Below are 8,766 nucleotides of genomic sequence, written 5' to 3'. Positions count from 1 at the left end.
AAATGAGGGAGAATTTGACAACACGCTGAACTTACCCCAGTGCTCTTAGGGATGGCAGTAATATTTACACACAGGTCACCGGATTATATGCGGGAGTTGGTTGGCTATTGTGTTAACATATGGGGATCCTTTTTTCTCCTTTTAACCCAGACTTGACTACTTTCTGGAAGGACTATTCCAGCAACTGGCTATCAGGGTATTCAATACTAGTGGAGATTAATTCCCCAAATTTTATTTTAATATTTGTTTCTTTTTAATATTTTTTTCTTATTGATCTGTAAATGATATATTACTTTATATAAATTTACGGTGGATATGTTTATTTGGGTATATTTTATTTTGTATGTGTGTGTGTATATATATATATATAAATAAATAAATATATATATATATATAAATATATATATATATAAAATACTTGATAACCACCTAGCATTAATATCTCCATGATGACACATAATTATTATTTGTATGCCTCCTTGAATGTTACTGTATCTGGTTTTGGTTCTGGTTTACAATCATCAATGGTGAAGCTTCAATGTTCTTCATATTCCCCATAATTGTGTGCAAATTTTTCTGAAAATAATGAGATTGCCTCTTTGGCTTTAGTTTTGTAGTTCTGTTCTCACCTAGTATGTCGACCACTGGATGAATAACTTCCCAGAGTGTGTGGTGTGGACAGTGTAGGCCATAGAGACTGCATTAGAATGGAGATACATTTTCCGCAGTTTAAACTCAAATGAGGCTATTTTCTCTATGCATACTCCGAGGCTTGGCTTTCAGGCATTTCAGTCATGAGTGATGTTGCTGTCATGTACTTTACTGTAGTAGTGGTATCTGAGTAGTAATGAACCTCCTGAATTATCGTGTAATTTCAGCCTCTGTGTTTCTTGTACCAGCCATGTATCCTTGCACCTCCACCCCAGGGTGTATGTTTGAGTATGGATTTATCTTCACTTATCTAGGGAAACTGAGGCACAAAGTGGTTAAAGAAACTTAACAAAGGAAATACTTTGAAATGCTAGACCCTGAATTTGAACCCCAGCTTTTTTGTCACTTCTACTAGTCAGTTTTTGGTTGCTGTTAATAGAAAACTCTGTTAATAGCACAGAAATTAATTGGAGAGTTAGAGGCTTTTAAATATTGTCCTTATAGGGCCTGGAGATGTAAGTGTATTCATGGCCTCTAAGAATGATTACATATGTCAGAACTGGCCCCTAAGGGGAACTGTCACTGCTACCACCATTGAGGAGTGGGAAAAATCAGTGTATTTTCAGTGCAACTTGGCTTAGGCATAGTGTGTATTAGTTGCCTACCTAAAAGCAGGAAAGTCTACCAGAGTTGTTATTTCAGTGAAGATACTTCTTCAACTGGATCCATGGCTCGAAATCAAGCTTGCCTTACTCCACATCTCTCTACATTTAAAGTGGCTTTAAAGTAAATCTGATTAGTGTGCATCAGACTGAGAACAGTAAAAGCATCAGCAACCTTAGGAGTAAAAACTCTAGGAAACGGAGACTTAAGCTTTAAAATAGAGAGACAAGTTTATGAACAGACCTCAAAGATATCCTGAGAGAACTAATGTAATGCATCCAACACAGTCTTCTGAACCCTGTGTTCACTAGTGCCTTGATATTTTCCTGCTCTCCTTTTAGCCCATCTAATACTACTTTTCCTCAATCCTGGATGAAACTTAGAACTCGGCTTGTGCTCTAAGCTGCTTGATGATGCTAGGTGTATGCTGGAGAAAAAAGGGAATCTCCAAATCCAGAGTACTGTATTATGTTTTTGTTTATGTATTTATGTATTATGGTTTTGTTTAACTGGAATTCTTAAAAAAATAATTTTATGACTCCCAAGTCAGCCACCTGCTTATACCCCAAAAGTTTGTTCTGTATCTTCCCCCATTCTTCATTTTTCTTATTGCAATCTTCCCTCAGAATCTCCACACAGTTATCTCTTACTTCAGGAAGAAAACATAATTACTCATAAAGGAATTCAACTGAATTATTCTTTCTCCCTTAAATTCATCCATATTTCCATTCTCTAAAGATAATAAGACTTTGTCCCTTCCTCCATTTGTGATTTATACTCACCAAATCTCCCAATCCCTTTCTTGTTATATAATAGATGCTACAAGCCAGTATGGCCTTAGAAACTTTTTGTCCATGTTTGAACGCCAAGTCCACTATTTACTAGCTATGTAACCTTGGATAATTCACTCAGCCTCTCTAAACATCCATTTCTTAACTATAAGAGAGAGTGATTTAAGATTACCTTCTTCACAGAATGGTAGGGAAAATGAAATGAGAGAACCCATAGAAAATAATTGAAATATGACCTGCTACTAAAAAACTCAACAAAGTGAGTTATCACCAAATAGATGCAGTTTAATTGTAATGTACCCAATGAGAACGTGGATACCTTTTGAAAAAAGGTAGATACCTTCTCTAATCATATTGGTGTTGACAGTACTGAGACTACTTATATAAAAATGCAGTCAAATGAGTATTTTATTTTCTAATTTTATTATCCCTGTTATCATTGTAAACATTGTTAATGTTTCTATCTCTTGGGTGGACCTGCCCCTGCCCTGAGCCCCAAGGATGATGGCTTGTGAGGACATCCTGTCACTATTTCTCATTTTTTCTTTAAGGTTTTAGAAATGAAAAATCCTCTGTTCTCTAACAGAGATCTTAATAAATAGTAGTCAGGTTAACATTCTCATGATCAATTCAATTGACCCAGGTGAATCAAACATCCCAGGTCTGTGCTGCTTCCTTGCTAGTACTAATCTTATGTGAACACAACTGCCTAAACCTTGCTTGATACGTTCTCCTAGAGACATTTTATTAAGTCTATCCAAGGTCTACAGAATGCCCAAGAAAGGCTCCAGCACATGTGTGGAGTATTGTCCAAGGGTCTCTGCACATTCAACCTCTCAGTTCTTCCTATTCATTGTGAATAAACATGCACACTCTCTTTATGTGACAACAAATAATTAAACCATTACCAGAGGGAAAAAGAATAAAGGGGTTTGATATCTAATGGCTTGGGAACTGCACAGAACTAGTAACATAGTGGCAGCCCTAGACCAAAACCATGAAGGGTACAGGTCTGTTAGACACAAAACATTTTTTCTAATCCTAAACTCTGGAGAACAAAATCGCTAAGTTATAAATCAGTCACCAATTTGTGAAGTATTCTGACTCGTTGGATTTATTTAATATCCAACTAATGACCTTATCTTGTACTTTGCAAATAGTATTTTCCCAAGATCTTTTTTTTTTCTATTTAAGTTTTATCTACATTAAGATGATTTACAGACCAGCTCTTCCAGGCTTTGGCTCAAATGTTATAAACTCTCACTGAGGGTGAGATTCTATTGATTAGTGTCTATGGACTTTGTTCATCTCAGGGGTCTTAATCAGTTTAATTAGGCTGACATCCACAGCCCCATGTCATTACCACTAACTGAGGAAGGTTCCAACATGACAGTTATTTGTTCTTGGACAAATCCAGTACCAGCAATAGCAGCAGTGAGCAGGGTTCCAAGCCTCCCAAATGGGGCAAGAAAGTGTGTGGATCCAGGGTGTACGGGGGAGGGGGGGTTTGTTGGTGAGTGGGGCAGGATACAGTTGGTTAGAATACAAGTGAGCTGAGTCCAGTGCTTGCCTGTGTGATCCAACACAGCATTTTAGGGTAGCCATTGTTCAAGCACCTGCACAAAAGCTGTAAGTTGGGCAGCTTTACTGGGCCTAGGTTTTCCTTTGGCATTCCTTCCACACACACAGCCACAGTGCTTAACATGAAAACGAGTTAAAACCCCATCCTTACACCACAGAAGCCATCAGCAAGAGTTACAGGGTTACGGGTCAGGTGGGGGAGGGCCCCTCTGGAAAAAGAAAAAATCAAAAAGCCTCTGGGATTCAAATTAATGAGTGATCTTATGTCGTATTTCCTAGGTTCAGCTACATCTTCATGTATTTCATGAGTGCCTCTCTAGTCACTAATGTCTTCCTTTGGTTGCTAGGTTTCTGGGTAGTTAACCCATCTCCTGCCTCCATTTGTTCAATAGCAATTCCCGTTTTTACTTCGATCTTCGAGTAGAATTGTAAATCAGGTGTGCCAGTCTAGGTTTAATCATTACAGCGTCAAATTGCTCTCCCAGATCGTGTGAACAAAAATGAATGGAAAATTTCGTTTTACAAATCCTACTTTTGGACTTAGCCCATGGCTGAGAACTAAGGAGGCCGAGCGTACGGATGGCAGCGAGGGGTCAATCCACGCCCCGCGTTGGGTCGGCGGTGGAGGAGTCGGAAGTGGTTGGGGTTTGGGGGAGGAGATCCGCTCACACAGAAGAGGAGAGGGTTGATCCGCCATATCTGCTGCTGCTGCCGCAGTTGCGAATGCAGTGTTGGGGGACTTAGCTGCCACTGCGCTGCCGCTAAGGTTCGCGTCGCTTCCCCTTGGCACTTCGCTCTTGCAGCCTTACCCCTTGGCGGCGTAGCCCGCTCTTTCTGGCGTGTTAACCCCGCTCCCTCCCCGCCACCCATCAGGTCCTCAGACCATGGATCCGGGCAGCAGCAGCAGCGACTCAGCACCCGACTGCTGGGACCAGGTGGACATGGAAGCCCCGGGTTCGGCCCCGAGCGGAGACCCAGCCTCCCCGGCGGTTGCCGAGGCCCAGCAGGAGCATCTCAGCTCGGCCTTCAGCCGTCAGCTCAACGTCAATGCCAAACCCTTCGTGCCTAACGTACACGCCGCGGAGTTCGTGCCGTCCTTTCTGCGGGGCCCGGCCCAGCTGCAAACCCCCCCGGCCGACATCACCAGCATCGATGAAACCTGCACCGGCGCGGGCGACCTTCAAGGTAAAAAGCTGGGACGGGGGGCACCTGTGGAGCATTCCAAAGAGGAACAGTTAGTGTTGCATGAAGGTTCCAATTCAGCCGTTACCATGGAACTTTCAGAACCTGTTGTAGAAAATGGAGAGGTGGAGATGATCCTAGAAGAGTCATGGGAGCACAATAAAGAAGTAAGTGAAGCTGAGCCAGGGGGTAGTTCCTTGGGAGATTCAGGGCCCCCAGAAGAAAGTGGCCAGGAAGTGATGGATAAAGAGGAAATGAGAAAATCTAAATCCGTGTTCGTGCCCTCAGGTGCTCCTAAAAAAGAACACGTAAATGTGGTGTTCATTGGGCATGTAGATGCTGGCAAGTCAACCATTGGAGGACAAATAATGTTTTTGACAGGAATGGTTGACAAAAGGACACTTGAGAAATATGAGAGAGAAGCTAAAGAAAAAAACAGAGAAACTTGGTATTTGTCCTGGGCCTTAGATACAAATCAGGAAGAACGAGACAAGGGTAAAACAGTAGAAGTGGGTCGTGCCTATTTTGAAACAGAAAAGAAACATTTCACCATTCTAGATGCTCCTGGCCACAAGAGTTTTGTCCCAAATATGATTGGTGGTGCTTCTCAAGCTGATCTGGCTGTACTAGTAATCTCTGCCAGGAAAGGAGAATTTGAAACTGGATTTGAGAAAGGTGGACAGACAAGAGAACATGCGATGTTGGCAAAAACAGCAGGGGTAAAACATTTAGTAGTGCTTATTAATAAGATGGATGATCCCACAGTTAATTGGAGCAGCGAGAGATATGAAGAATGTAAAGAAAAACTGGTGCCCTTTTTGAAAAAAGTTGGCTTTAGTCCCAAAAAGGACATTCACTTTATGCCCTGCTCTGGGCTGACAGGGGCAAATATTAAAGAGCAATCAGATTTTTGCCCTTGGTACACTGGATTACCATTTATTCCGTATTTGGATAATATGCCAAACTTCAACAGATCAATTGATGGACCAATTAGACTGCCAATTGTGGATAAGTACAAGGATATGGGCACCGTGGTCCTGGGAAAGCTGGAATCAGGATCCATTTTTAAGGGCCAGCAGCTTGTGATGATGCCAAACAAACACAATGTGGAAGTTCTTGGAATTCTTTCTGATGATGCTGAAACTGATTATGTAGCCCCAGGTGAAAACCTTAAAATCAGACTGAAGGGAATTGAAGAAGAAGAGATTCTTCCAGGATTCATACTTTGTGACCCTAATAATCTGTGCCATTCTGGACGTACCTTTGATGTTCAGATAGTGATTATTGAGCACAAGTCCATCATCTGTCCAGGCTATAATGCGGTGCTGCACATTCATACTTGTATTGAGGAAGTTGAGATAACAGCCTTAATCTCCTTGGTAGACAAAAAGTCAGGAGAGAAAAGTAAGACACGGCCCCGCTTCGTGAAACAAGATCAAGTGTGCATTGCCCGTTTAAGGACAGCAGGGACTATCTGCCTTGAAACATTCAAAGATTTTCCTCAGATGGGTCGTTTTACTTTAAGAGATGAGGGTAAGACCATTGCGATTGGAAAAGTTCTGAAACTGGTCCCAGAGAAGGACTAAGCAGTTTTCTTGATGCCCCTGCACAATACTGTGAGAATTGACTACAAAAGTTCACCACTTTCTCTTATTTACTGCCCACTGACAGACTTTTCTTCATCTTTTGCAAAGAGAAAATTCACAGCAAAAATCCGTGTTTTGTCAGCTTTCTCATGTTGAGATCTCAGTTATGTTACTGTTGAATTGACCCACAACTTTCCTCCTTCTATGCCATTTTGCTTCCTTGGACAGAACCCGTGATAGCTTTGTAAGTGATGTGGGTGTAATTGTCTATAACAATGAAAAATTAATATATTTTTTAATTTTTCATTTTCCCTTAGGATATTTAGACAACCCTTGTTCCACGCAGATCAATCAGAGTGTGTCAGTGTGTGTGTACATGTTAAAAAGACAACTAACATGTCAATAAAATATTCCATTTGAAACTCTTCTTGGTATCTGAAATGCTTTTGAATATTTTTAAAAATTTGTACATCATAGTTTTCAATTAGCTTTTTTACTTTCTCAGGTCATTGAACACATCTTATTACTTGGGCTTTTAAAAACTGTCCTCCACTCACTGTTTTAAATGCGCCTTTACAAACTGCACAGGTTTGTATTAAAAGTTTTTCATTTGGAAAACGAATCTATTTGAGGGCTCTTCCCAGTGAACTTTGTTTTCTCTATCCAATTTGAATCAATAAAGGAGCTCTTCTGTTTCCCCACTTGTGATTTGAAGAAGCATATCCACATTACAAACATACCTGGGGTTTCAGACCCTATGTTGACTAAACTCTTATCCACACACTTTTGCTTTGTTCACCATGAGACTTGTGATGTGGGATACAACACAGTAAGGGGCATGATGGTTGAGAAAATACATGCTTTCAATAAGGCTGTAAGTCATTTACTGAAAAATAAGTGTTAGTGTGGGCCCCGAGCTGGGAAATGAGCCCATTCCACCCTTGTATTCTTCTGTGCTTGGAGTTGGTAGGAAAGATAAAAGTTCATTTTTACCATCGGATCACAACCCACATTTCAGTTAGAGACACTAGACTTGTCTCTGTACCCTGTATTAAGGAAAACACTCTGCTCTCCGTCTTGAGATGGCTACTTCGATTGCTAGGACAGTGGCTTTATAACCTGCATAACTATCAACAGCTGCAAGAGCTTTCAGTCTTGGTAAGTTGGTAGTGACCCAGTGTAAACAAACACCTGCCCAGTGGTGGGCAGGGCCATTTCCTCACACTCATGGGCTGGTTGGATGGGGGTGGAGACTGGCTACCAGAACAACCTGGGCCCATGCTTAGGCAAAGACCATGTCCCCTTATTCATGGTCCCTTGGTCTCTGTGCCCATGGACATACAGGATTTCTAACCTGTCAGAGATAGCCACAGGTCTTAACAGCATTAATAGCATGGTTCTGTGAATCATCCATCAGAGATCTTCAGGGGCACCCACATGGGAAATAAGGATTTTTCTTTTGTCCTATGTCAGCTAACCTAATCCACAGGGATACAGCTTATACTGCCTTGGACCCAGAACTTTCATAATAGAATATTAGTGGCAAGAGTTTCATCTTTATTTCAGATTCCTTCTCTTGCCTCTATGCTCTGAATTTTGTACAAAATACAGACCAATTCAGTGTCTACTAGAAGTGTTACCCTGCAGCCCCTTAAAATTATTTCTGGTGCTACATCAACTTCATTTTTTTCCCACAATTTTAGTAATTTGCCAATAGGATTATTGTAGATATATTTCACTAATAGACCAAAGCTACAAGGAAGGACAGAACTTTTTTCCCATCCAGTTTGGATAATTTCCCCTCAAAAACTGGCTCCTTAGTGTCTTTCTCAATAGCCAGTTGAATATCAAATTCTCCACCAGGAGCTCTGAACTGTGTGCGTGTGTGTGTATACACACAACTTCAGAGACCAGGACATAAACTTCTGGAAATAGATGTCAGAAATTAATTCTTTTCATTTCAGTGAGAAACAGATCATCCAGGTGATTGGAGACACCAGCCTGGCTCTTTAGGAAACTGGATTTAAACTCATGGTAACATTTCTTTCTAATGTCCTGAATGCCTTCCTTTCTAGTTCTTAATATCTGATGGTAGTATCCAATATTGCAAACATGGGGCTGTTCACAAACACAAGTTTTCCCTGGTGCGTACAGAGCTGTGTCCTTTCAGAGGTTCCCTATTGCCTCCATTTCAGGCCAGTTTAACTTAACTCTCTTCAGAGCTTCATCTGGCAACCAAGATAATGTAGAATCTCCCCAAGTCAGGCTACATGCTGTGATACATGGTGAACTTCCTGCTTAAGGCTTTCTCA

General features: G+C 41.1%; 1 protein-coding gene across 1 annotated transcript; it reads left to right on the top strand.

The window, feature by feature from the left end:
• Positions 1-4,335: 4,335 nt before the first annotated feature.
• On the top strand, positions 4,336-6,876 carry GSPT2 (G1 to S phase transition 2). The gene is made up of 2 exons (XM_032331206.1): positions 4,336-4,452; positions 4,560-6,876. The coding sequence occupies exon 2, from the start codon at positions 4,571-4,573 to the stop codon at positions 6,452-6,454; it is 1,884 nt and encodes a 627-aa protein (XP_032187097.1). The 5' UTR covers positions 4,336-4,452; positions 4,560-4,570; the 3' UTR covers positions 6,455-6,876.
• Positions 6,877-8,766: the final 1,890 nt, after the last annotated feature.

The sequence above is a fragment of the Mustela erminea genome, chromosome X, assembly GCF_009829155.1.
Source record: "Mustela erminea isolate mMusErm1 chromosome X, mMusErm1.Pri, whole genome shotgun sequence".
In the NCBI taxonomy this organism is placed as follows: domain Eukaryota; kingdom Metazoa; phylum Chordata; class Mammalia; order Carnivora; family Mustelidae; genus Mustela; species Mustela erminea.
The sequence above is the reverse complement of the archived record's forward strand: the minus strand, read 5'-3'. Positions and strand labels throughout refer to the sequence as shown.

Excerpts from the sequence above, each read along its gene's own strand:
- GSPT2 (XM_032331206.1), top strand. The coding sequence starts at position 4,571 with ATGGATCCGGGCAGCAGCAGCAGCGACTCAGCACCCGACTGCTGGGAC.